Below are 27,925 nucleotides of genomic sequence, written 5' to 3'. Positions count from 1 at the left end.
ATGACAGACAAAAGACACACACACCACTGATGCTGGAATGACGCATTTCATGCATGCAATAAAGAGGTGCACCCAAACTGTATTGCATCAAATGCATACATGTCCATACCAATTAGAATATTTTTCTTTCTATTTAAAAATTTGCAGAATTACATTATATAGAAAATGCAATGACTGCCTTCCATGATAAATGACTGGGGATAGTACCCAACTATAATAATAATGGATTGGATTTATATAGCGCTTTTCAAGGCACCCAAAGCGCTTTACAATACCACTATTCATTCACTCTCACATTCACACACTGGTGGAGGCAAGCTACGGTTGTAGCCACAGCTGCCCTGGGGCAGACTGACAGAAGCGAGGCTGCCATATCGCGCCATCGGCCCCTCTGGCCAACACCAGTAGGCGGTAGGGTAAAGTGTCTTGCCCAAGGACACAACGACCAGGACAGAGAGCCCGCGGATCGAACCGGCGACCTTCCGGTTACAGATACGCTTCCCAACCCCCTGAGCCACGGTCGCCCTATGGCACATTAATACACATACATTTGCATATGGAGTATAAATATGAACCTTTTTGATACTTTAAAACTTAGTCAGTCTGTGACTTTAACTTTCTTTCCTCTGGTATTGATGTTAGTGATTCATGTCTGGACATTGTAAATATTATGGCCAACCTGACTGCGCAGGATGATCGACTTTAGTTTTTCACCCACACTCATCAGGATTTTTTTTTTTTAAATAAACTTATGACACATAACTTGATGACACAGGAAGATGATTGCGTAAATGTTTGCAACTTGAACTAAATCAGTTCAGAAATAAAATCTTTCACATGGTTCAATGTGGAATGACCCCCAGAGTGAGACAGAGAGGCTAAAGCGGGAAGACATGCTGCCAACGGGCTCTTTGTGTGGCAGCCAAGAGTGTTGAGGAGTCACGAAATCCTATTGCCGTGAACTTGATTCACAGAGCTAACTGAAATCTAACAAACACAGATAGAATTTAAGTGGATGTTAACTAGCTGAAAAAAGTATATTATACATTGTACTTATTTGAAAAAAGTACATTTTTTCAAATACTACATTAGTATTAGTACAATGTTAGTGCGCTTAAAGGCCAATTAGATTTTTTTAAATCTAAAATAATAAATTTCATATTCTTAGTGACAAGGTTTGCCTTTGAAATCAAAACACTTCAGTTTAACCATAGTACTTGAGTAAATGTACTCTTCTTCCACTAACAGTAAATCTAGTCAACAAGTCAAAAGCATTGTTATAAAAATTATCTTACTGTCATGTCACGTTATGACGTCCACGTGAAACCTCACGTATCAGTCGTGATCCAACAGCGCCATCTATAGACGGAAGTGTACCCTGCGTCTTACCGCCCCGACCCATCACCTCACTGCTGCAAAACACAGCACAGGCCGGGCTACAGTAGTCTGTCTGTGAATAACAACAAGGAACACCAGCAAGATGTCTGACATGGAAGATGATTTTATGTGCGATGATGAAGAAGATTACGACCTGGTATTTATAAATAAAATTATTCTGCTTGCTTGAATATTGTTAACGTTTGTCCGCTGAGCGCTGACACAAGTCCCGACAGTACATGCTAGCTAATGTTAGCGCTTTAGTTAGCCTGCTGGCTAGCACCAAGTTGACAGCGAATGAATAAAGTTAGCTTCCTAGCTGGCTATCCATAGTTGGTTTTGGCTGATATGCTGCTAACTGATATTAATATACTTTAAACACGTAGTTTAAAGCGTATCCAGCTGTCATTTGGATTTGAACTGCAGTCAGGAAAATCAAGTCAACTGGCTAGCTAGCAAGCATGACAATAGCTAACATTAGCTCATGGTTAATATTAATAGAATATTTTCACAGGCGGTCTGGCATGCTTAGTTTTTGCGTTAACTTGCTGAGAGTTTGTGGTGAACATGTGTTTTATACGTTTGAAGTGACTTTTGCGATCTAAGTTTTTACATTCTTGTATACTTAAACTTAGGAATACTCAGAGGACAGCAATTCAGAGCCAAATGTGGACTTGGAGAACCAGTACTATAACTCCAAAGCCTTGAAGGAAGATGATCCCAAAGCAGCGCTTAGCAGTTTCCAGAAGGTGGAGTCATACGCCAGAACAATAATTTCTTCTCTGTAGCTCTCTATTTAAGTTACTTAAAAATGGAATTTACTAACGTATGTTGACTTTGGTGTGTTCAGGTGCTGGAACTAGAAGGAGAGAAAGGAGAATGGGGGTTCAAAGCACTTAAACAGATGATCAAAATCAATTTTAAGCTGGTATACTTTGTAAAACCTTTCACCATTTTCTTTTACACTTACCCCACAAATTATTGAGAGGTGGTTTAATGTGTTTCTCAACTCTGTAGACAAACTTTCCAGAGATGATGAACAGGTACAAGCAGCTTCTCACGTACATAAGAAGTGCTGTTACCAGAAACTACTCAGAGAAGTCCATCAACTCCATTCTGGACTACATCTCTACCTCCAAACAGGTGTGGATAGACTGTTTGACATGCATATGTTTTGGGGACTTGAAGCGTTTACTGTGTTCAGTGTTTTCTAAAATCTACTTCTCTTGTCACTAGATGGACTTGCTCCAGGAATTCTATGAAACCACACTGGAGGCTTTGAAGGATGCAAAAAATGACAGACTGTGGTTCAAAACTAATACAAAGGTATACAACGATTTCCCATTGATTCCAGGTAGTCTTAAATAATTCTCTAGTAAAATAAATGTTCAGACTTTATTTTTTAATTCAGTTGGGGAAACTGTACTTGGAAAGAGAAGAATATGGGAAACTGCAAAAGATCCTTAGACAACTACACCAGTCCTGTCAGGTAATTTGTTCTGTTAATCTTTATTTTGCAGAATATGGAATATGTGTCTTTGGTTTTATCACAGCATTGTCTTGTAGATCTAATTAAATGCAACGTGGTTGCCCGGTTACTTCAGGCTGAGATAATATCCATTTCTTAATTAAGAGTTCAAATAAGTCTTTATTCACTACTTTTGTTATCATGAAGCTGCTGGTATGTTAGAAGCGTATGTATATTTCACAATAGTAATTATTTAATAAATGGTTGCTTCTCTCTCTTTTTTTTTTTTTTTTTTATGAACTACAGACAGATGATGGCGAGGATGACCTAAAGAAAGGCACGCAGCTGTTGGAGATCTATGCTCTAGAGATCCAAATGTACACAGCACAGAAAAACAACAAGAAATTGAAAGCCTTGTATGAGCAGTCCCTTCATATTAAATCTGCCATTCCTCATCCACTCATAATGGGAGTTATTAGAGGTATGAAGGCGTAGCTCACAGAGCAGTTGCATAGTTTAATGTGCAACTGCTACACTATATATTGTCAAGCTTTTTGCTGCATAACTTGTGGTTTTTGCTTTTTTGTTTTTGTTGTGGTCCTGGCCAGAGTGTGGTGGGAAGATGCATCTGAGGGAGGGTGAATTTGAGAAAGCTCACACAGACTTCTTTGAGGCCTTTAAAAACTACGACGAGTCTGGAAGCCCACGAAGGACGACATGCCTGAAGTATCTGGTCTTAGCAAACATGCTTATGAAGTCTGGAATTAACCCCTTTGACTCTCAAGAGGTGGGAATTAGTTGTTTTATAATTTTTTGTAAGGTTGCTTTCCGTAAATGGTGATAGAGTGTATCTAGTAATATAAACAACACACAGATTAGCTGGTTGCCATATGTTTTTGCAGGGTTTGTTGTTGTTGTTGTTGTTGTTGTTGTTGTTATTTTGAAAAGGCATCCAGTGGATTTTATTCATTAATTTGTAAGTTGAACTGTTTTTACACGAAAAAAAGTGCACATGCAGAATTACTGAAGCATTCATGAAACGTGCGAACTGCTAATATTGTTATCGGGTTCATTTGTTTGTATGCATGATCTGAGGCAAGGCTAAATTTTTAAATACTGATCAGTCACAGATTTGTGCGTGTAACATTCGTATGCATTGTTAATGAATGAATAATGTTTTATGCTTAAGCTGCAAATAAGTCCTTTTTTTCCCCCCCAAGGCCAAACCATACAAAAATGACCCAGAGATCCTAGCGATGACAAACTTAGTAAGGTAAGCATGCATTCATATTCTATTCACTAATAGTACAGCATGCATCACAAAGTTAGTTAAGCGCACAAATTGTTAAACATAAAAAATAGTGCAGGTGTTGTTTAATCCAAAAAACACCTTTTCCGCTAGTACTTACTCAGATCGACTCAATGCAACTAGACTCTACTCTGTTTTGGTCATTTTCCTTTAGCTGAAAGTCCCTCGATGACATTTGTATGCAACAGGAATACCACAGCAACAGTGATGGTATATATTCTGGTTGGTGTATTGCTTTTTGTCAGACACGGGGACCATGGTGTTGTTTTATTTTTTAGCCTTTTCTCGTGTTGTGGGGTTTCAAAAATGTCTGGTTTGATTTTCATAAACGAGATGCTGTCGCGCCTCATTAAGCGATATCACTGACTAGGCAATCGGTGGCTAGTCTGTTGATGTCACATCTTTGGATTGCCTCAGATCAGTTGGAACCCTGGCTGAATAGGTTTTTAAAAAAAAAAGTACCTGGTACAGGTACTACCACCTAATGGAAAACCCTAAGTCAGTACTAGTTAACAAGGGCTATAAGTTATTACATACAAGTAATAAGAATAATCTAGTCCTGAACGGGTCTTAAAATGAGTTAAATAGAACATCAGATGAACTACAAAGTATGACATATTATACTGTGTCGTCGTTTATTTAACAAAAAATAGGGCAAAATGCAGAACTTGACAGTTGATATGAGGTGTTTTTCCTGATATGCTGTGTTTGGTTTTCTTAAAAGGTTGTGCTTTCTGTTATGGTCTCCACCTTAGCCTCCTCTAGCCAAAGGATATTGTTCCATAAATCTTGTGGTTTGCTCAGATTCACTTTTGCAAACCTAAGCTATGCTGTCATGTTCTTTATAAAGAGATGATGTTTTATCCTCGCAGATCTTTCAAACAAGCCATACTTGTTCAGTCTTTTCCTCATTATACTGTCATGAACCTTGACATTTAACGTGTTAACTGAGGCCTGTAGAGTCTGAGATCTAGCTCGTGGATGTTTTTTGCAAAATCTCTGAGCATTCCACAGTCTGACCCTGTTGGGATGTTCACTCTTGAAAACACTTGTCTTGAATTTTTTCCACTTGTGAAAACAGTGGTATGGCAGACTTCATATTGTTTGGAAATTGCCTTAGAAACCTTCCCAATATGATGAGCAGCAACACAAAAGATCATTGATGATGCCTTTCATCCTTGGCATTGTGTTAACACACACCCAAATGCTCCAAACTGCCAAAACATCTGCTTTCATAGAAGTGGTCACACTTGCTAATAATCAGTTAATCAAGCATATTTGATTCACAGCACGTGCTCCTACTTACCTTCTGGATTTCTATGGAAATAGTAAGGATGTATTTAGTTTTTCTCAGAGATTGCTTCTGCATTTTGATTTAGTTTTTGTTAAATAAATAATGACAATGTAGAACGTATTGTTTTGTAGTTCATCTGAGGTGATATTTACCTACCTGATCCTTAGTAGTTGTATTTATCTGCTAAGGGCCAGATTGTTTTTATTACATAATGATCTCTATGATCACTGTGTGGTTGTTGCTTGCACACTGTCTCCAGCTCCGTCACTAAACCGTGTCTGTAAGGAGAGAACAAGCTTTAACACAAAAAGAGACTTTTAACTGGCAGAGATTGCCATCAGTCCCAGGCACATCATGTATAAAAATCATTTCTCGGAAATCCCACGTTCTATTCAGGTTTACTTAGGGTGTGTGGGTTAATAATTTAAGTTGTGCAATTGCATGCTAGTTGTAATCATTTTTAATAGCCTGAACAGTGATATATTAACAAAATTAGTGGTAGTAGGCTTATTCATAGCAGCTCGCAAAGCAGTAAGAGGATTTTTATAAATGATCAGCCCATATTTTTTTTGTCTTCCTGAAACTTTTACTGGTCTTCTGCTTCCTCTTTTACACTCTTTAGTCTGCATGTTTGCATAAACAACAGGCACAATTTTGTGTTCTACGATTAAATTTAAGACTTATTACATAAACAAGAAGCTCGGAATGCACGCTCAAAACTGCAATAAGAATGGTGTTTACATAAAAATGTAACATTTTCGCAATGTGTTTGACAGCTTTCAGGATGAGAGTTTGTGTGTGGGTCACGGGGACACCATAAATACAGTAAAACAACAGTGACTGTTTTCCCTTTCAGCGCCTACCAGAACAATGACATCACTGAATTTGAGAAAATCCTGAAAACAAATCACAGTAACATAATGGACGACCCTTTCATCAGAGAGCACATAGAGGGTGAGTGGTGAACGTGACTTCAGTCCACGTGCTCAGTGAATGAGTTTGAAAAGTGTATCTGATTATGTGATGTTCTGTTGCAGAACTCCTGCGCAATATTAGAACTCAAGTACTTATTAAACTCATCAAACCGTACACAAGAATACACATCCCTTTCATATCAAAGGTAAGACCAAGGGCAATAAAGTTGTCCCATACATTGACTCTGTCTGTAGTCTTTCCTCTTTAGATAACCATTTATGCTCATTTGAATTTTTTTTAGACCTTAAATGGGTTCTACTGAAAAGCATTCACTCATATTCAAGACCAAAAGGCTGAATGTGGAGTACAGAACAAAGATGGTGTTCAGACAGAATCTCATGTTGAAATGTTGTTGATTCTGGTTATACGTCACATTCTTTATTATCAGTCTAGCAGTCTTCGCTTTCAAAACTGAACACAGTGTATACACTATGGGAAGAAAGGTGTAAATGTGACTCAGGTGTAAAAAAAGCTCCATTACTTTTAGTTTAACATCATTGCCTTGGAATGTGCAGCTGTCATTCCGGCACAGATGAAAGGAGCTGATTTGGTGAGAGGCATACGTTTCTGACTGAAAGGAAAATTTGGTTTCCCTTCCCAGTCTGTCACTGTACTTTCAGTCTTTAAAGATTAATGGAATCAAGTATAACAGAAGTAAATAAAATACTGTTTTGGCATCAACATAACTTTATCCTGATGAAATCAGCATATGGAAGTCAACAGGTATATAATCACATTAATGGATCTCCAGAAAGAAGTACTAAAATAGTATGGTTCTGTGGTATAATATGTAAAAGTGTGAATTCAAACAAAAAAAAGAACTGAAATGTACATTGTAGGTTTTTTTCCCCTGTTTATTTCAACCTTGATTAGCAACGTTTGGTTTAAAACAGAAAAGAGAGCTAAAGTGTCTGATAAACTGATAATCTTCACATAAGTAGGGGAATTATTAATAATTCAGAATGTTTAGGTATACTTGTTGGCGTGCATCTGAGTGGATCGGTCTTCACTTCTTCCTTTGTGTTTCAGGAGCTGAACATTGATGTGTGCGACGTGGAGAGTTTGCTGGTGCAGTGCATCTTGGATAAGTAAGCTTCTCACATGTGTGCTGAGAAATTGAGCAGAAAAAAGATCCTTCCTGTAGATAGATGTACTTCCTCATATTTTGCATCCTTTGGCCAATAAGGGAGTAAGGCGGGTATGAATAGACAGTTTCAGTTAGATCTTCAGTTTAATTTACAGTCTTACTGTAACAGTGACCTTACGTAAATGCTTGTGTAAATGACATGCCAAGATGTGAAAACAACACACAGCGTGTTTTTACTTTTAGTCATTTTCTTGTTGTCATCTGCAAGGTTTTGCTACAAGATTGAAAGTATCAGGAAAAGAAAAACCACAGTTATTATTTTCTTTTCCTAAATATGGTTTCAAAAACTGAAATCTTTATGTTTTGCTTCTTTGTCTTCTCAGTTATTCTGCCTCTGAAAGGAGGGCGTATGTAATCGCTTCCTTCTGCTTGTTCCTCTGTTTGTCTATTTGTTAGTAATCTAGTGTCCACAGTTTGCAAGATATCAAATTTTGGGTGATGTTAGATTCCAATAATGAGCTGATTTAATTTAGGTGGAAATCAAGTTCAATGTGAAAATCAGTAAAAACGTTATATTACTCACAATTAACAACAATATTCTGGGTCTTGGAGGATATTAGTACCTATGTTGGCTTAAGTATTTGAACCTTGACGGACCTTGTTAGTGCCCCAAGGTCATTGTTGACTTTGGAAAGAAAAAAAAAATTCAAGAAACCATATAGGGTAGTCATGACAAGGCATGGAGAGGGCTGTACAAAAAACTGTTTTATTTTTTTTCTCATGCGCTACAAAATGTCACAGTGATGCCATAACAGGGTGATGTCATCATATTGTATTAAAAGCAAAAAATTTAGTATAGCCGTTGCTCTTCGTTGGGGAGTTACACTCGCTGATTGGTCTTGTGTTCTGTATTTTCTTATGTGTTTTTATTGTATCACATGGTAATGGTATTTTTAAAAATAAAAATTGCATTTTAGTGCTGCACTTTTTAAAAATCCACTGAACTCCTATATAAAATCAAGTGGAAGTCTTGTAAACACACTGATACTTTTCTTTCCTTTTCCTTCACAGCACAATCCATGGACGAATTGACCAGGTGAACCAACTACTAGAACTGGACTACCAGAAAAGAGGAGGGGCTCGTTACACAGCTTTAGACAAATGGACAAATCAGCTGAACTCCTTGAACCAAGCCATTGTTAGCAAGCTCACATGATGGCCTGTAAAATCAAGAGACAAGGAGAAATGGCATGTTTGAATACATCCATAAAGTTATGCTACTGTGCTCCTTCAAGTTTATCCTCTGAGTCAAGAGGCACAGCACAGGCTTTGAGAATGCGTCAATATCAAGAAGACCTCCAGCACTCTTAAGACAGTGTTCAGAGTGTGTTGTTTTGTGCTGATAAAAGGAAATCACTGGCACTTGTTTTTGTTTTCCGTGTTCCTAATTGGCAAATCCTTTCATGTGCAACACAAAGTTGCTTAAGTTGTGAAACAAAACCTCCAAATGTGTATGAAAACCTGTACACAGTATTTTAATGTATGCTGTTGCCTGTTGGTAATAAAGATTTCTCTCAGCACTAAATGAGTTCAGCTGCCTTTGACTAGCTACAAACTTTGTGCTTTGGGAATTTGATCAAGTAGAATTGAATAAATAAAGGTTTTGAAACTGTTAGCATTGAGATTCATTAGCATTTTCTTTCGTGTTACTTTGACTTCCCCTTTGAAGATTTTTTTGTGCGCTCGTGACGTAAAACGGTTTCCAGTGGCTTGAAACTTTTTGGACCTCAGCGGCTTCCGTTCCAGGTGACACCCATTTTCCCCCTGACAGCAGTCCGCTCCTCGACACCAGCTACTCTGCTGAGAGCGCAGCTAGCTGACGCAGCAGCAGCAGTTAACGGTGGGGGTCTGCTTAGAAACTGGGTGTGAGTGACTGTTGGTTATTAATATTTACAATGAAGAAATTAAAAATACTTCAATCCTGACGTCCACACTGTGGTCGATGACGGTCTGGCGCGGCGTCGGTGACTGACATGGACGCGAGTGACAACAAGGTACAGTTTATTTCAAATTGGTGTGGGTTTTTTTTTGGAGTGCTGCTAACGCTTTAGCCTTTAGAAATTGATAAATAACGTTAGTTTATATCGAGGCCCCAAAAATTCGGATCCTTTTTGCATTGCTCTTAAAGCGATAGTGTAATTCAAATGGCTTCGTTGCGTAAATGAGCTTTTTGGTGTCATTATTCGTACTAAAGCTACAATGAGCTTCGGTGTTTTGTCAAGCGACAGCAATAAAAGCACTCCTCTTATTTGGCTAGGAAGCTAATAGTAAAACGGCTAACGGCATTTAAAGCGTTAAGGGCGATTTTTTTTTAAGGTAGCACACGGTGTGCTTGTTCTCTATTGTTCCAGCATTTTTGTTTCTGGTCATTTTTTTTTGTCTTGGGAATATATCTGTGGCAGTACTCCAGTGGTTATGGACAGACTTGCTTAAATGTTAGCACGGCTTGCTAACTAAAGCTAACACCTTTGCTGTTCTTTGAGGGTGCTTGTCATTTTAGTCAGAGCGATAGGTGGGCGGTAGCAGTACTTTTTTTTTTAATTAACTGTGTAATTGTGATCGTAATTTCTTCGAGACTTCAGAAAAAGGTTTCAGTCAGGTGGGTATGTTTGCATGTTTGCTGTTGTCATCGGAGAGGCGGAGAGGTTTCATGGGTCGTCAGCAGAGGAATGTCTGGTTCTTCTGCATGTCTGTCATTCCTCTGACGCTGTTAGCTATGCAGAAAGTTGACTTTTCTGTTCGGAGGCTTTTGTTGCCAGTCTCTCAAAATAACCTGGCATCAAAATCGCTCCCTCCTGGTGATTTTTCTGGATGAGACAGGTCAAATGCGATCCTTTTTTCTAAGAAAATACATGTGACAATGCTGATGATGTTCTTCTCCTTAATTTATGTGTAACATTCTCGCTGTCCACCCTGGTTTCAGCACACAATCGCATGCTGTTTGCCGGTGTTTGACAGCAGCTGGTGTGAGAATAAATGCTTGCACAAACAAAGGCTTGTGAGATCAGTAGCCCCCCAGTCCATCATCCCCAAGGGATGCACATCTGGGTCTGACCTCATTGCCCTTTTTTCAATCACAGCTGACGCATTAACCATCTCAAAAACGAGGTTAAATCAAGCTATGAATTCTGACCAGCTATGTCTTCCTTCACATTGTTAGCTGGATTCTCTACTACTGTTCAAAATGCAAGATTCACCCAGAGTGCACACAAGGCCTCCATATTGTGGCTTGGCTGATAATTAGCTTATCCTGTCGTACTGTCCCTACTTTATCCTCTCAAACTTAATCCTGTAACATCATCCTGTCAGCCATAGTATGCAACTGCATACATTTAGAACTACTGCTGTAGTTCTCAACTCTGGGGGAAGTATCGTTCTGGTCATGGACATTGCTACCGTTCTCTGGGGGTCTGGGAGTTTCAGAATCTTTCATTTATGGCTGTGTGATCGTCACCAAACTGGCAGAGCAGGCTCCATTTACCATAACGCTCTTTAGATTTAATGAGCTCCATAGGTTACATAAGAAAAGGTGGTAACTACCCACAGACAATAGCAGTGGGAGACAATAGCTGTCTGTGACATCCCCTGGCTGCACTGATACTCCATTCATGCATCCCGACCACAGTTTCACAGAAGTGAGGGGCCATCTTTGTACTCTGAACTCTGTCACCTCTCTTCATCTTTTGCAAAATGGCAACTTAGACCACGGTCTCAGAGGTGTGTCCGGCTCTTGTAAACAATAAAGGAAAAACTAATGACGCACAAGAGGGGTAGTTATATTTGGTCCGTAGTGCTTTACTTAATATTTTGCATTTTGTTAATATTAATCAAATGTATTTCAAATCAAGTCTTTTTTGGGGGGCCTCAGGGCATTAGTGTTTTGCTTATTTTTCACCAGGACCTCTTGTTTGTTTATTTCGTCAGACAAGCATTTAAGGAGCATGTAATAAGCTGTAAAGCGTCTTTGGTGACATGATATTAAGTGAAGTTTTTGACTTCTACTTTGAATGCAAATTACTTCTAGACAAATGGCAAAGGAAACATTTTGAGGAGAGTTTGGAACTGAACTTTTAACTTATATTTTGCTTAATTTTTTTTAAATTATTGTAACGTTCAAGGCCTCAAACATTATCTTTGAATGTATGATTGCGATTGCCCTAAAAATAAAAATGAATAGAAATTGCTAGTTAGGTAACACCCATTATAAATGACATAAATGTGTCATAAAAATATTCCAAACTCCTCTTGGCTTCAGTCGACCATATAAACGGCAAGTGTTCTGTGTATGTCTCCCTTCCAGTTGGGTGTTAAGTCATATCTGATCTCAATGAAGTTTTATGTCCTTGTGTTAAGGCCCTCCTGTTTGTTTGTTTTGTTTTTTAGCTCTTTAAGACTGTAAACCAACAGAAACTGTATGAGGAAATGTGTGGCATAGTTTATGATTACTACAAAACACATAACACTGGTCAGTCTGCTGGTAGTCAGTGAATTGCACTTTGTCTCTTTTGGATGTTTGCTGCTATAGTATTAATGTTCCTGGGTATAAATTGTCCCCTGTCAGTGTTGTTTTGCAGTGTTTTTAGAATTAAGGTTGTAAAGTGTTTCCATTAGCTAGAATTTTTTTTAACGTGAGAGCGATAGCTTATCAATCATCACAAACCTGCCCGGGCAGAGAACATAGAAGGGTTTTCATGATTATATTGTTATGACCTGTTGCTTCATTCTACAGCTATCTCAAGTAGGTGTGGGGTTGCAATAACAGTACAATAATGTTATTCATTGCTCTCTTTAGTTACATGTGTGGAAAATGTGATCAGCTGGCTCAGTGACTAGTTAGAATTTGAAAAATAGATCTTAGGTGGAGATATGTTTCCGTCTTCTCATGGAGCCAAATATTGTCTGCCTTTGTTCAGCATCTGTCATTAATCTTTCTTCATTCATCTCTGTGCAGAATGTGAAGCTTTCACCTGAAGTGGAACCGTTCATCCCACAGAAGAAAGGTCTTGACGGATCACTAGTCAGCATGAGTCTTTCTGGCGAGGCAGGTGGAGGAGGGGGCGGAGGCAGTGGAGGGGTGGAAAGTACTCCCATTCCAAGCTACCTCATCACCTGCTACCCTTTTGTCCAGGAGAACCAACCCAACAGGTAGTGTTACTCTCCCAAAATGAGGGGACATTTGGGTATGGTTGAAACCTTTAAGGCTGAAACCCCAACTCTTGTCTCTGAGCTGATGGGACTGGTGGTTCCAGTTCAGGATAATTATGGATTTTTCCAGTGTTGCTAGTGTTGGAATATCACACCCTGTAGCATTGTGGGAAGTCTGGTGACTTTTGAACTGCATAAGAACAATCTGCTCTCTTCTAAACTGTTCGCCACTACTTCTATTTTTGGAGTAACTCATTTATTCTTTGTCACTAAAGTCATTGAAAAAACACACATTTCATTCCCAATGTTGTGCTTCACAAAACGAGATGCTGATCAGATCCTTGAAACAATGCGCCGATTCTGAACCATTACATTGCTCTGTAATGTAAGACTGTTTAATTATGAATGGAAACCTCCATAGCTTTAGAGAGTTTATATCGAGGGGTAATCTGTGTTTCCAGTCCCTCTTTCTTTGTCCTGAGTGATCTGTTATATCCTGCGAACATCCGTTCTTTTGTTTCCTTCCCTACAATTTGAATGCAAGGAAATGGCCACTATAGCAGGCTGGCTGTGAAAATGTCAACTGGATCGTTATCACCATTTGTGTATTTTGTGCATGTACCCTCTTACAAACCAGCATTACATATGATAACCTTTCCATTATAGCCCTCTTATTTTGTAGAGGACATATTAATCAGTTGTCCCAGCAGTGCTACATGTTTAAAAAAAAAACGAAGACACGTTTTAAACACTGGAAACAAATTCCACAAAGTAGAGATGCATTGGTATATAAAAAAATTTCAGTATTTGCCGATATTTAGCTAACATGCAATGTTCTGTGGTGTACTGTATGTTGTTGTTTAGTGTGCTCAGGGAAGGGAGTATTGTTCTGTTTAAGTTGTTACAGAAAATTTTTAGCTGGCTTTAGACAGCTTTCCACAAAAACCCTGTGGTGGAGAAGACATGCTTGATTTTCATGGTTGCATTTAGTTGAAAGGGTGTAATATTGGTAATAATCCAACATGTCATTTTTCTGCTGCTCCACAGGCAACATCCCATGTATAATGGAGGAGAGCTGCGCTGGCAGCAGCCTAATCCTACCCCTGGTGGTCCATACCTGGCCTACCCAATCTTGTCTTCTCCCCAGCCGCCTGTCTCTAATGACTACGCTTACTACCAAATCATGCCTGCGCCATGCCCACCTGTGATGGGCTTCTACCAGCCCTTCCCTGGCACCTATCCAGGTCCAGTACAAGCTGGAGTGGTCAGTCCTGTGTCTGCAGATGTCAGTGAAAGACCCATGGCACTGGGGCCAGCATATGGAATGACCAGTCAGCGGGGGAGAGGCATGGTCCGGTCTAATGTTCTCCCAAAGGTGCAGAAGATCAACAGCTTTATTTGGATTTTGTTCTACTGATGTTATTCCACACTAAAACGTTTGCCCCCATTTATCTCTATCAACTTTGTGAGAATGCCCTTTCTTTGTTCTACAGCAACATTTGGGTGTGTGCCAGCCTACAAGAGGTCGTCGGCCTCCAACCAGGAGTGTAGCTGTACAGAAGGAGGTGTGCACCTTAGGGCCGGATGGCAGGACTAAAACCGTAATGTTGGTGGATGCAGCACAGCAGACCGGTACGAATACTGTGGCTATAATTAAAGATATGTTTAATTCCTAGCACTCAGGCTGTATGCAGGATTTATGTAACAATAAACAATGTCAAATAAGAAAGACTTTTAAGTCTGAAGACTGAATAATCTGAGTTCAAATATGACTACGGTCAGTCATGTTCCTTTTTTCCTATCGCTTGAAGGAAGCTGAAGTTGAACACATTCCAGACTTTGTTAGAGTTAATTGCTTTACGTAACAACAAGACTCTTTCCTGTCAGCGAGGAAGTAGGACACAATACCAGTAAGAGCTGGGTCTAGTCCTACAGGTTGATGTTGGTGATGTCTGTGCTTCTAAAGAAAAAATAAAAACAAAAAAAAGTGGAATGCTGATTTTCTAGTTAGAGAGGTTAACCTTTCGCAGACAAGTATGTCAGCAATATTTCTTTTGCTTGAGTGAGCTAACAAGCCTGTTTAAATAGTTTGACTCCACAGATTGGATTTTACAACCATATAATAATAAAATGTCACATTGATGGTCGGAGTAAAGTTGACTGAAGTTTTATTACATTTGACGGTCTAAGTTTCCTCTACCTTGTCCTCAGATTTCCCAGGTGAGGTATCAGGGCGTTGTGCTGCCGAGCGAGTAAGTCCTCTGCTGTGGAAAAACCGAACAAAGAGAAGACGGGCTTCCCATCCAGCTGAAAGCTACAACGAGACTGGTGCAAGTGAAGCCGATATAGACAGTGATAGCGGCTACTGTAGCCCCAAACATAACCAGGGAACCGGGGCGATGCAAAGAACAGCAGAGAACGCAGCAGCACCCATGGTATGTTGCCTACTGACAAAGTCCTCCAAAACCAATAAACTTACCTTTGAAATATATATTTTATCAGCAAAGGATATTTTTAACTCTAATCATGTGAAGGATAAAATAAACAAAGCTGTACAGATGTAAGATGGGAAGAGGAAGTTGAATATTTTTAAAGTCACACCGAAAGGTCAGTTACAGTGTCTCTAGCTTTAGTAATGTGATATCTGTCAAAATATGTTCTGATGTGTACTTAGAGTGGAACTTAAATGATTGCTTTAGAGCAACACACAGCCTAGAAGCTGCATAAGCCTAAGGACTAATGAGCGAAAGTGATAGGTAGCATGTACATTTTTCATCAGATGTAGCTTAAATTAATTTACAATTTTACAGTAAAGGTGCTGAGGGCACTTTGAATCGGAGGATTTGTTTTTGTTATACTTGGAAAAAGTATAATAAAAGTATAATGTAGTATAAAGTGCCACATTTCCAAATTTCTCTTTTAGTCTATTTTTTCTTTTTCATGTTTGCTATTATAGTTATAATAGAGCCAATTTAAGTACATAGCAGAGCTGACACCAATGAGGGAGCTGTACTAGTCTTTAAATTTATTTGCCCACGTAGTGAAACACACAAATGGCTCAGCTTTTTTTTTTTTTTTTGTCCTTTTGTCTGTGTGTGTTATAGGGAGTAGAGGCTGGTGTAATGACTGGTAAGTGTGGTCTAAGATATTTTCTGAGCTCAATTTCACTTTGTGTTTTATACTGATATCTATTACGTATCCTGTAGTTATTGTATTAAAAAGGATGGAGGTGCTCCTTTTGTATGAGAAATACTTCCCCCCCCCCCCCTTTATATTTACTAGCAGGTACCTGGGTAAATGTAGCATCTCAGGCTACCTCAAAGTCCTGGGTGGACAGAAACGGTCAGTTTCACAGAGCAGATCAGAGGAAGAATCCCGAGCAGAGAAACTTCTCACAGGTAAAATAGATCCCAGTGGAGCAGAGACAGACTTGTTCAGCATAATGTACTTTAAAGAGAAATAATTGTCATGTTTCAAAATTACATAAATCATTAGCATTCTTCTTTTTGTTGTTGCCATTTTTAGATGCCTTGAAATACTGAGTCAGCTATATGTGTGAATTAGTTTATTTTGCTATTTTTGCTCTGGCCTCCTTTCCCAACAAGTTCCCCTCCTTTGATACTAGCTACACAAATAGACCGGGGTTGAGAAACTTGTTGAATATCAGTGGTACCCTGTCTGACTGGTGTGTTCACTCTCTGTTTCTGCCTTTCAGGATTACCACAGTGGGTGTCAAGGGCGTATGCCACTCAACCAGTCGGAACAAAGACATCCGCCAGTAGCAGTCACAGGCACAGACCTCACTCCAGAGCCCCTCTACTTTGAGGTGAGCGAGTGTTATCTGTGAATATCTCAGTACTGTTACCATGACATGTCTTTTTTTTTTTAGAGAATTTGAATTTTGTGCCAAATGGATTTCTGTGGATTTGCTAGGATGAAGATGAGTTTCCAGATCTTGCTTCTGGTGGGGCCGCTCAGCGCAGCAACAAACCAGAATCAACTCCAGCTCAGACACATACGCAACCTAAGCTGCCCAAAAACCTGGTAAGGCAAAACCCCTTTTGAACACAGTTCTCTGTGCCATCATTTGAATATAAGGGCTGTGTATGTGTCCTTCTTATATAGGGAGTGCAGAATTATTAGGCAAATGAGTATTTTGTCCACATCATCCTCTTCATGCATGTTGTCTTACTCCAAGCTGTATAGGCTCGAAAGCCTACTACCAATTAAGCATATTAGGTGATGTGCATCTCTGTAATGAGAAGGGGTGTGGTCTAATGACATCAACACCCTATATCAGGTGTGCATAATTATTAGGCAACGTCCTTTCCTTTGGCAAAATGGGTCAAAAGAAGGACTTGACAGGCTCAGAAAAGTCAAAAATAGTGAGATGTCTTGCAGAGGGATGCAGCAGTCTCAAAATTGCAAAGCTTCTGAAGTGTGATCATCGAACAATCAAGCGTTTCATTCAAAATAGTCAACAGGGTCGCAAGAAGCGTGTGGAAAAACCAAGGCGCAAAATAACTGCCATGAACTGAGAAAAGTCAAGCGTGCAGCTGCCAAGATGTCACTTGCCACCAGTTTGGCCATATTTCAGAGCTGCAACATCACTGGAGTGCCCAAAAGCACAAGGTGTGCAATACTCAGAGACATGGCCAAGGTAAGAAAGGCTGAAAGACAACCACCACTGAACAAGACACACAAGCTGAAACGTCAAGACTGGGCCAAGAAATATCTCAAGACTGATTTTTCTAAGGTTTTATGGACTGATGACATGAGAGTGAGTCTTGATGGGCCAGATGGATGGGCCCGTGGCTGGATTGGTAAAGGGCAGAGAGCTCCAGTCCGACTCAGACGCCAGCAAGGTGGAGGTGGAGTACTGGTTTGGGCTGGTATCATCAAAGATGAGTTTGTGGGGCCTTTTCGGGTTGAGGATGGAGTCAAGCTCAACTCCCAGTCCTACTGCCAGTTTCTGGAAGACACCTTCTTCAAGCAGTGGTACAGGAAGAAGTCTGCATCCTTCAAGAAAAACATGATTTTCATGCAGGACAATGCTCCATCACACGTGTCCAAGTACTCCACAGCGTGGCTGGCAAGAAAGGGTATAAAAGAAGAAAAACTAATGACATGGCCACCTTGTTCACCTGATCTGAACCCCATTGAGAACCTGTGGTCCATCATCAAATGTGAGATTTACAAGGAGGGAAAACAGTACACCTCTCTGAACAGTGTCTGGGAGGCTGTGGTTGCTGCTGCACGCAATGTTGATGGTGAACAGATCAAAACACTGACAGAATCCATGGATGGCAGGCTTTTGAGTGTCCTTGCAAAGAAAGGTGGCTATATTGGTCGCTGATTTGTTTTGTTTTGTTTTTGAATGTCAGAAATATGTATTTGTGAATGTGGAGATGTTATATTGGTTTCACTGGTAAAAATAAATAATTGAAATGGGTATATATTTGTTTTTTGTTAAGTTGCCTAATAATTCTGCACAGTAATAGTCACCTGCACACACAGATATCCCCCTAAAATAGCTAAAACTAAAAACAAACTAAAAACTACTTCCAAAAACATTCAGCTTTGATATTAATGAGTTTTTTGGGTTCATTGAGAACATGGTTGTTGTTCAATAATAAAATTATTCCTCAAAAATACAACTTGCCTAATAATTCTGCACTCCCTGTATCAGGCAGTGATACCATCCCTGACATAAAACATGAACAGATGTGCCATTCTATTTTTTCTACATTAATAGTTAAATGTGATTTATATAAGCAATTTATTTTATTTTTTATTTAAAAAAAAATAGGAAATGCAAACGTTTTGATATAATGGCTAACTATTTTGTGTATATAGCAAAGTGTCCAGCAAGATTTCTTTATCTAACTAGTGTCAGTGCACATCACCTCCTTAAATAAGTACAAACATTTGGAGTGTATCCTCCTACTCACCATCACTCAGTTGTGACACAATTATGTCTTTCAGTGTGTAAATGTAGTTGATAATTGAAGTTGTACATGATTGAGGGGAAATTGAGAGTGCAGTTAAGATGTACCAAATCACACACAGGATGGAAAAATTGTTTTCTGACAGCTGGATATTTTGTTGTTGTTGTCCCCTGATGGTTGTGTATCAATGCAGCCAAATCACCAAATATTGTATTGGGAAATCTTTGCATCTTTGCTAATGTGTGCATCTACTTTCATAACAGCTGGAAAATCTGCCAGAAAACTCCCCTATCAACATTGTACAGACACCCATCCCCATCACCACTTCTGTTCCCAAGAGGGCCAAAAGCCAGAGGAAAAAGGCTCTTGCTGCTGCCTTGGCCACTGCACAGGAATATTCTGAAATCAGCATGGAGCAGAAGAAACTACAGGTATGAACTCTGCTTATGTTCCCTGGGCTGGAACAGGCTGGAACTCACCACTTCATGGCCTTAAAATATTATATTATTATTTTTAGCACACAAACCTGGTATTCTTCAGTTGTAATTAACCTTTTAAAAATTCTATGTACTTTTTGTCTCTTGTCATCTGACAGGAAGCTTTTATCAAAGCAGCAGGGAAAAAGAGCAAAACCTCTGTGGAGCTTGACCTGGGAGACATGCTGGCAGCTTTGGAGAAGCAACAGCAGGCTATGAAAGCCAGGCAACTCACCAATACCAAGCCACTGTCTTTTACAGGTATCGGGAAAGTTAATCATATGTTAAAAAGTGGCTTAAAACCTACAATACAAATTGGAAATAAGGATTTAAGCTAAATCTATCAAAAGTAAGCTCTTTACTTTGAGGCTTGTAGTAGGTTGTGCTCTGTAGATTTGTAGTGATTGTTGCCTAATGCTGCAGAATTTGTGTTGCTGGCTTGGTAACAGTAACTGACTGTTACCTCTGTGTCCAGACAAACCAGGGCTGCACAACTATGGCCAAAATTATATTTACAATTATTTTGTTCAAGAGCATCTCTTAGAAGAGGAAAAAAAAAAAAAAACCTTTCAGAATGAAGTCAGGACACTGCTTTCACCATTACAGTGTATTCCTGTTGATCTTTCTAAATGAATCTTAGCAGGAAAGTAAGATGAACTCTTTCATTCCATTAATTATACCCACACGATGGATGTGAACATATGCAGCAAAGCATTCAACAGCTATGAGATCCCTTTTATATCCTGTGACGTTTTGCATACAGCATGGGTTTTGCTACTTTGAAAAAACTAACTGCACGAGAGGAAACGTTTTTCCTAAAGCATTTGTAACTGTTCTTAGTGGACATGGATCTTTGGCATTAATTCTACTGCAGTTTGTCGTGTGTTTTCAGGCAGCTTGCAGGATAAATCTGAAGTACTCCATTTAACAACTATGTAGCAACTGGCTGCTTTGAGTTACAAGCTCTTTGCCTTCTGCTGTGCATAAAGTGCAGGAAACTTCAAGCTGCACACAGTGGGGAGCAGCTGTGATTGGCATGTGGTCGAAGTTAGGCAGCACTTAATTTGCTTTGCATTTTTTTAATTGGCAGAACATGGAATTTAAATGTTGCCCACCTGCTCATGTTCATGTAATTGCAGGAAGCAAAAATCGTGATCAAGATAAAAATTTGATTTGTCATGCAGCCTTGAACCAAACATCACGACCCCTATGTTCACACACATCTACATATACTTAGATTTCATTCTCTTTGTCTGCAGTTGGAACAACTACTCCCTTCCACAGCTCAGGCTTTACCAGTGTGCCGTCTATGTTGAGGGGTCATCAGCAGTCGCACTCGACCCCGCAAAATCCCTTGGACTCCACTGCACCTCGTATAAAGAGAGGGAAGGAGAGAGAGATCCCCAAAGTCAAACGACCAACAGCCCTCAAGAAGGTTAATAATTTAAGAAAGTATATTAAAATTCTCTTTAAGTACCTTTGTGTTAGACATTATTTTTTCTCTTTGTTTATGTAGATTATTTTGAAGGAACGTGAGGGGAAGAAAGGGAAGCCATGTGCAGAACAAGAGTCATCAAGTCATGACGAACATGGGGATGAGTGTCTACATTTTACTGATGATCTTACACAAGAGCCTGCTTCTCAGGAAGGTCAGTGTCATTACCAAGAAGTGAAGTAATTCAGTACCCACGCTTTTCTTTTTTAATCCGTTATAAAGTTCCTCATTCTTATTTGTGGTCTGTTTTTTGTGATCCAGAAAATGGTCTGAGTGTGCCCAGTGATACATCCCTTTCCCCAGCCAGTCAGAACTCTCCTTACAGCATCACCCCAGTGTCCCAAGGTTCTCCTGCCAGCTCGGGTATCGGAAGTCCCATGGCTTCAAATGCCATCACAAAGATCCACAGCCGACGTTTCAGAGAGTAAGTGCTCACTATTACCCCGCGTGAACTGAAAAACTGTGACTATTGAATGGGGCAGACCTTTAGTAAGAAATGCCTGGAATGTCTGCAAAAACCAAGTGTGGTAACAAAACTGGTTAGTAAAGCAAATACTTGCCCCACTCAAAAATCACAGAGCCTCTGCTTGTAAGACGCATACTCTGAATGTTATCGGGTGTTTTTAAGGGCGGATCTGTACAATAAAGAATTGTAGAGTATGGCACAGATGCCGAGCGCATTGTCCTCTCTCTGCAAAAATGTATGCCAGCAGTCACAAATACAGCATTGTCCCTCTCTGGCCCCTGATGTGGGCCTATTGTGCCAACCCACTCGTCTAGAACAGATTTAGCTTTTAAGTCTTCAAAAGGCCTCTGTAGCCACACTCCTCCTCTCAGCTATGACCCCCAGGACACTTGTTCCCCAGACCACACCAGTAGAACTTCCAGTAGCAAAGTATAGTAGCATAAGCATTATGAACAAAGAGGCAAACAAAGCTGTCATGAAGAGCTGCATAAACTTTGAAAGTCATTTAAAGCCTTGTAGGACATAAGTCAGTCCCAAGTAGATATCTCCTAGTCCTTTTTTGTTAGCCATAAGACACTCTTCAATTAACTGTTACAATTAAAAGAATGTTTAGCATTTTATTGTCATTTTCATTTTCTTTCTTTCTCCCTCCCTCTTCTGCAGGTACTGTAACCAAGTGCTGAGCAAAGAGATCGATGAGAGCGTGACTTTGCTGCTACAGGAACTGGTTCGCTTCCAGGAGCGAGTCTACCAGAAGGATCCGACCAAGGCTAAATCCAAGCGTCGCCTGGTCATGGGTCTCAGAGAGGTCACCAAGCACATGAAGCTTCATAAGATTAAGTGTGTCATCATCTCTCCCAACTGTGAGAAGATTCAGGCCAAAGGTGATTATTGCAGTACTACCTCCAGCATCAAGCCATATTGGGTCATATTGTCTAAGGTCTGACCAGCTGAGCTGCCAATAGGTTTGAGTTCATATGATTATTTGTTAATATATTTATGTTGCAATTAGAAATCAGTCACATGTTGCAGCTAACAGAGAAATGTCTGTTTTTAAGGACCATTACAGCAGTTTTCATATTTTAGCTCTCCAGCCTGTTTTAATTCACTGTTTGTGGCCTAATAGAGTCATTTTCAGGAACAACAAAAAAAATAAATGATAAAAAAAAGCTAAATAAAAAAACTATACTACTTATTTAGCACTAAACAGCTCACACACTGAGCAATGACGAAGCTCAACCAAAAATGGATTCAAGAAGGGGAATGCAGTACCTGTGTTTGCTAGGCCAATGTGGTTATTTTGTTGCCACGAGATATTAGAGGTACTATTGCATTACCACAAGTAATGTGGTAATGTGTGACCATAAGATCAAATGCACATAGCCACATGTTAGTAATGCATGGCCACAAGATATGTCATTTCCTGCTGGCCATACTGGGCAAGCTCTGCAGTTATTATTATATGAAAGCCGGTTTATCTGCTTTAGATTAATTAGATTTTTTTGAGATCTAATTAGGGCAGGTTACCATCACTGATTTCTACAACTAATTCAATTCTGATTCACAAGGTCTCGATTTCATTTTATTCTATTCGATTTTGACTCGGACAGTCAGAAAAATCAGAATTATGAGCATTTGTCTTGGACTTGTACTATCTAAACCTTGTAAATTAAAAATATTTAATTCCAAATTATTTGACTATTTCTTTGCAATTAGATCGTTTACACTGAGTTTGTATGTACAAAAGCAGAGCTGACACTTGTTAGACTTAATCAGAGGTGCAAGCATCACAGCAGATGCCTTTGTGTCAGAGTAATTGAGGATAAAACCAAAAAATATGAAGGAGATTTTCCTGGCCAGGCTTTTTATAGCAGATAAGCACCTTGAAAATATTCTGCAGTAGATCAAAAACGGAAGGAAGTGAAGCAGAGCAAAGTTACAGAGGTTTTATTAGAGACACAGCAAAGTGCTTTGTGATTTGGCATAATTTGTAAAAGTTTACATTTCTTCAGTACTGAACAGCAGAAATTAGGCTTTCTTGTCGGGGAGGAAAAAACAAAAACCCAACACTGAACACAAAAGTAGACTTGACCATAAAAAGCAAACAGATCTTTGATGGGAATCTGGTCTTGAAGTCAAGTGAGAGAGAGAGGAGGAAGTGTGATTGTTATCATGGTGGAAGTAAAATGGCAAAAGTAAGAGGGAATACATGACAATGTTTTTCAAACATGACGCGTAGTTTTTGTTTTCTTCTGCTGCTGGATCAGTGAATTTTGGTCAGAGAGTAACAAAACGTGCAGTTTGGGAATCTGTGAGATATCGTCTTTCACCACCCGACGGCATGTCCGCGTATGTGCCGTTGTGTGACCGGGGGAGTCTGCGCTTTGTGTATACGTTTTTGCGCAGAGTCTGTTTACCTGCTCTTTAATTGTTTGCTGTTTTAGCTATCTGGCGGTTGTTGAAATTGTTTTGTGAGCTTTAAAGATTAACCCGTATTAACCCGTGATCGTCACTCATGTCACTGTGGGAGCTCCAAATGGTGTGTGTGTGTGTGTGTGTGTGTGTGTGTGTGTGTGTGTGTGTGTGTGTGTGGGTTTTTTGTTTTGTTTAGTTTTCTCTTCTTCCCGAGTGTGATACATTTGAGTCACTGATTGTTTTTCTGTGCTGCAGGTGGTTTGGATGAAGCTTTATACAATGTAATTGCGATGGCCAGGGAGCAGGAGATCCCGTTTGTGTTCGCCTTGGGCAGAAAAGCTCTCGGACGCTGTGTCAACAAGCTGGTGCCCGTTAGTGTTGTGGGCATTTTCAACTATTCTGGAGCTGAGGTAGGACACTCATGTCATTTTAAACCTTTATCCACATAATCTGCCCAAGTTGGTGATGATGATGAGCTCTCTGTATCTTTTTGTTTGTTTGTTTGTTTGTTGTTTTTTTTAAATGCCTTTCTCAGGGACTCTTCAACCATTTAGTTTCTTTAACCGAAGAGGCTAGGAAGGCCTACAAGGACATGGTGTCCGCTCTGGAGCAGGAGCAGGCTGAGGAGGCTCTGAAGAATGACAAGAAGGTCCCTCATCACATGGGGCATTCCCGCAACCACTCTGCTGCTTCAGCCATCTCCTTTTGCTCCATCTTCTCTGAGCCCATCTCAGAGGTTAATGAAAAGGAATATGGTAAGCCCTGTTTCTGTTTCTTTACTATTTGTTTTATGTTATCAGTGTTATCAAAGAACCTCTTTGGCAGTAGTAGCTGGTTGGAGTAGAGTTCTGTTTATCTAAATGTACAGTATATTAGTTGTTACAAACCTAGGTTTAAAGGTCGAACAGAATTTTCTGTGGATAAATCCTGGGGATGGTGAGATAATTAATGGGGAAACAAGGTAGGCAACACTAAGGTTTAGAGAAATATGGTTGTTTTCTTCGACTTTTCATTAATTTAGACTTTTTTTCCTGAATAAAATTCAGATAGTTCTATTTGGAAGTATTAACAACTCAAACATGTGAAAGGTTGGGGACCACTGGTGTAATGTTTTTAAGCTATTGTGTAGTGTGTAGTTTATTGAGTTACTTTCCTCACCTGTAATGTTGGTGATCTGAGAAAATGGACCGTGTGGTTGTATTTTTCCTTCAGAGACCAATTGGAGGAGCATGATGGAGACTTCTGATGCCCCAGAGCCTGTAGACAGCGAGCTGAGTCGCCCTTCACCCTTAACAGGCACCCAGAGAGACAGTCAGGCCCCGCCAGTTACCAACAACACCGCCCCTCTTGGCGCTACCGTTCCCCAGCCCAGGGCTCCGGCTCCAGAGAGAGATGAGGTTCGAGCTGACGACAGGCTGGAGCTGGCCTCTCAGCAGAGCACAGAGACAGGCTCGTTGGATGGAAGCTGCAGGGGGCCGCTGAACTCATCCATCACTTCCACCACTTCCACCCTGGTTCCTGGGATGTTGGAGGAGGCTGAGGAAGAGGAGGATGAGGAGGAGGACTACACTCCTGAACCCATTTCTGTAGAAGTGCCCACTCTGAGCAGCCGCATTGAATCCTGGGTGTCCAAGACCCTGGAAAACCTCCAGCTGGGAAAGAGCCAAGAAAGTACTGAAGAGGAGGAGGAAGAGGATGGAGAAGAGAGGGTACAGAGTGAGGATGATGAGGACCTTGATTCAGCAGAGATCACAAAGACAAAGATGGAAGGCAAAGAACAAGCGGAGGCTAAAAAGCCCACTGGTTGAAATCACTTACACACGTACATTCCCTCCTTCTCACACATCCCTCTTCACAGCAACCAGCAGCCCTCCTCCTTTGTGTCTAGCCCCTGACACAAGTCATAATCTCAGGTATCCACCCAGCTGACCAATGCTCTCTCACTCACACACACACACACACACACACACACACACACACACACACACACACACACACACACACACTCACACATTACAGAGAAACTGACCAACGTAAAACCACACAGAGTCACAGACCAAACAGCTAACAAAGTCTGAGGGTTATAGATTCACACCAAAACTCATCTGATGATTTTAAAAGGATGCCCTCTTTATTTTTCTTTTCATTTTTTTTTTTTTTTGGCCCCATAACCTGCAACACTTGAATATAGGGTGGAGCGTTCCCTCCTCCACAGCTGAACTCTTTCAGAGTCAGGAACATTTGTGGGAGCGAGCGATGAGCGCTCAGTGACGTTGAGCTGGTGTCTGCAGCTCACAGAGGAGGAAGGTTGGAACCTTTCAACTCACATCTTAACTTTATTCAGAGCTCGGAGGGTTTTCAGCTCTGCAAGTATTTGTGTGTTTGCGTGTGCGCTTTGGAGGCACAGTTTGCATTTATTTTGCTCTGTCCTTTGGCTTTAGCTATGTAAATAATGTGTGTGTTTGTGTGTTTAATTTCACCTCGCTGCTCCAGGAGGAAAAGAAAGAGAGAGGGCGTTTCTTTATAACTGCTTAGTTGGCAATTAGCTTTCATCACCGAATATTACAGTGTCAGGGGTTCTGTCTTTGTACCAAAACCTCTCCCGCGCATCAGTTGTCTGTGTTTTTTAATGTTTAAATAAATAAGTGTCTCATTCTGTATTCAGATGATTTAAATTACTTAACTTCTAAGAAGCAAATCAAGCTTTGTGAATATAACCTTGTCTAGGTGGTTCTACTACAATATGTAATGTTTTGTCATATTGATCTTGCCTATTGTCAAATTATTTGGGGTTTGTTTTCCTCTGAATGGAGTCCTAGTTCCTAGATGCTGTCCATGCTTCATAAAAAAAACAAAACAAAGAAAAATGCTCCTGTTTTTTTTTCCACTCACTCGTGTTCTCTGATGGCGGGGCTCTCAAGCCGTCTCTTACCAAGGTTCCCAGCATCATTATCATCAACACTGAGATCTTTAATCAATCCCGAAAGTACATTTTCCCTAGTAAATTATGAGACACAACTTGGTTGTTACTTTCTCAATAGTAAAGCACTGAGCCTGTGTGTGTAGTTTACAGCTTCATGAAATAATTGGGAAACTGGATGCTGGAAGACAAACGTGTGAACTAAAGAAATTTGTCTTTGCCCCCCCCCCCCCCTCAAACAACATTTGATTAAAACTAAAATCCTCAGTGCTTCACTATCGCTAGTTAAATAAGTCATCACCAAGTCATGCACATGCCTTTGTAAATATAATTGTACAAAGGAGATTTTGATTTTGCATTGTATTAAAAAATACAATCATCCTGTTCTTCAAGCCATTTGGTGGGTTAAACATTGTAATAGTTGGAATCCAATTAGATAAAAGTATTCGATCGTGAATCATGGAGAGGTGTTGGCCCGTCGACAGTGATGCAGTACATCAGGCTGTATGCAATGTGGAGATGGGACGCGACGGTGTACTGAATATCATACTTGGGATTTTGAAAGTATTTCTAGTTTGATTCAAGGTACGCTGTGTAGGCATTTTTTTGGTATGACTTCCATCAAAGTGTTTAAAGTATGTTATTTGACAGCAAATGTGTTTTTTGCACTATGTAAATACAGTACTGGTAAAGGTCTTGTAACTAATGTGAACAAAGAGAAAAAAAATGGTTCAATGAAGTACTTTTTTCAGCGTGTTTCTCATCTTTACATGGATATTTAAGATGGTCTCCTTAAGACTGTACATCATTAACAGCATTGTTAGAGGCTGTTTCTCATTACCCTGTTGTCACTCTTAACCTATGGACTGATGATTAACATCATTAAAATGTTGTTTAAGAAAATCTTCTGACTGGTGCCTCATCTTCTCTCCTTTGTTAACCTAATTTGGGTTTATTTATAAAGAGCCAAATGTGTGTTCTTTCATAAACACATGCAGCCTGAAGATCCCCACAAAGAAAGAAAAATGATCACAATAACAAGGTTAAAAGAACCAAACACTAAGTTTTAAACCAATAAAAGATGAAAAAGTCTAGAAATTAGATTAGTTAAAAGTTCAAATGAATGCCAAATGAATCAAAAAACACTGCACAAGAGCTGAAAAGGAACAACAGAATTAATCCGCTATGAGTTTCATAATAAAACTGATTTTGCTCTTGTGGTCGTAAAGGGATGGACATGTTAGCTGCTGCTGCTGCTTCAGGATTCAATATGTTGTGCATTCAGAGATGCTCTTCTGCTTACCTTGGTTGTAATGAGTAGTAATTTGAATTTTTCTCAGCCCAAAGCAGTCTGGCCATTCTCCTCTGACATAAGTATTTTCTCCCACTGAACTGCCGTTCGCTGGGTATTTCCCCTAGAAAACAAAGTATTCTGATTCTGATTTTCTCTTTTTAAGATCATTCTCTCCAAACCCTAGAGCTACACTGAT

At 39.9% G+C, this 27,925-nt stretch overlaps 2 protein-coding genes across 3 annotated transcripts; both read left to right on the top strand.

Moving 5' to 3' along the window:
• The first annotated feature begins 1,376 nt into the window (after positions 1 to 1,376).
• cops2 (COP9 signalosome subunit 2) lies at positions 1,377 to 9,185 on the top strand. Its single transcript, XM_085273914.1, has 13 exons — positions 1,377 to 1,534; positions 2,013 to 2,126; positions 2,228 to 2,305; positions 2,395 to 2,520; positions 2,614 to 2,703; positions 2,789 to 2,866; positions 3,152 to 3,326; positions 3,454 to 3,632; positions 4,066 to 4,118; positions 6,305 to 6,402; positions 6,486 to 6,568; positions 7,453 to 7,511; positions 8,582 to 9,185. Exons 1-13 carry the CDS (start codon positions 1,481 to 1,483, stop codon positions 8,724 to 8,726), a joined length of 1,332 nt encoding a protein of 443 aa, XP_085130040.1. The 5' UTR covers positions 1,377 to 1,480; the 3' UTR covers positions 8,727 to 9,185.
• A 141-nt stretch (positions 9,186 to 9,326) lies between these two features.
• secisbp2l (SECIS binding protein 2-like) lies at positions 9,327 to 27,339 on the top strand. 2 transcript variants are annotated; one of them, XM_085273891.1, is made up of 18 exons: positions 9,327 to 9,564; positions 12,522 to 12,715; positions 13,763 to 14,090; positions 14,209 to 14,347; positions 14,927 to 15,150; positions 15,820 to 15,844; positions 16,001 to 16,113; positions 16,431 to 16,541; positions 16,649 to 16,759; positions 18,927 to 19,094; positions 19,259 to 19,400; positions 20,399 to 20,574; positions 20,656 to 20,788; positions 20,896 to 21,058; positions 21,764 to 21,984; positions 23,771 to 23,925; positions 24,051 to 24,270; positions 24,728 to 27,339. In XM_085273891.1, the coding sequence occupies exons 1-18, from the start codon at positions 9,544 to 9,546 to the stop codon at positions 25,321 to 25,323; spliced, it is 3,240 nt and encodes a 1,079-aa protein (XP_085130017.1). In that variant the 5' UTR covers positions 9,327 to 9,543; the 3' UTR covers positions 25,324 to 27,339. The 2 variants fall into 2 exon arrangements, with proteins under 2 accessions (XP_085130017.1, XP_085130008.1); XM_085273882.1 differs by having other exon boundaries at positions 9,328 to 9,564; positions 15,998 to 16,113.
• The last annotated feature ends 586 nt before the right edge of the window (positions 27,340 to 27,925 follow it).

The sequence above is a fragment of the Mchenga conophoros genome, linkage group LG1 (genome assembly GCF_057382185.1).
Source record: "Mchenga conophoros isolate Kocher_MC1m ecotype Shallow Benthic linkage group LG1, M_conophoros_male_GT1.1, whole genome shotgun sequence".
NCBI lineage: Eukaryota > Metazoa > Chordata > Actinopteri > Cichliformes > Cichlidae > Mchenga > Mchenga conophoros.
This window is presented reverse-complemented; position numbering and strand designations above follow the sequence as displayed.

Excerpts from the sequence above, each read along its gene's own strand:
- cops2 (XM_085273914.1), top strand. The coding sequence starts at position 1,481 with ATGTCTGACATGGAAGATGATTTTATGTGCGATGATGAAGAAGATTAC. Across the intron at positions 3,633-4,065 it reads ACCCCTTTGACTCTCAAGAG|GCCAAACCATACAAAAATGA; the intron begins GTGGGAATTAGT and ends TTCCCCCCCAAG. Across the intron at positions 4,119-6,304 it reads GCGATGACAAACTTAGTAAG|CGCCTACCAGAACAATGACA; the intron begins GTAAGCATGCAT and ends TTTCCCTTTCAG.
- secisbp2l (XM_085273882.1), top strand. The coding sequence starts at position 9,544 with ATGGACGCGAGTGACAACAAG. Across the intron at positions 9,565-12,521 it reads TGGACGCGAGTGACAACAAG|AATGTGAAGCTTTCACCTGA; the intron begins GTACAGTTTATT and ends ATCTCTGTGCAG. Across the intron at positions 16,114-16,430 it reads AGCAGAGAAACTTCTCACAG|GATTACCACAGTGGGTGTCA; the intron begins GTAAAATAGATC and ends TCTGCCTTTCAG.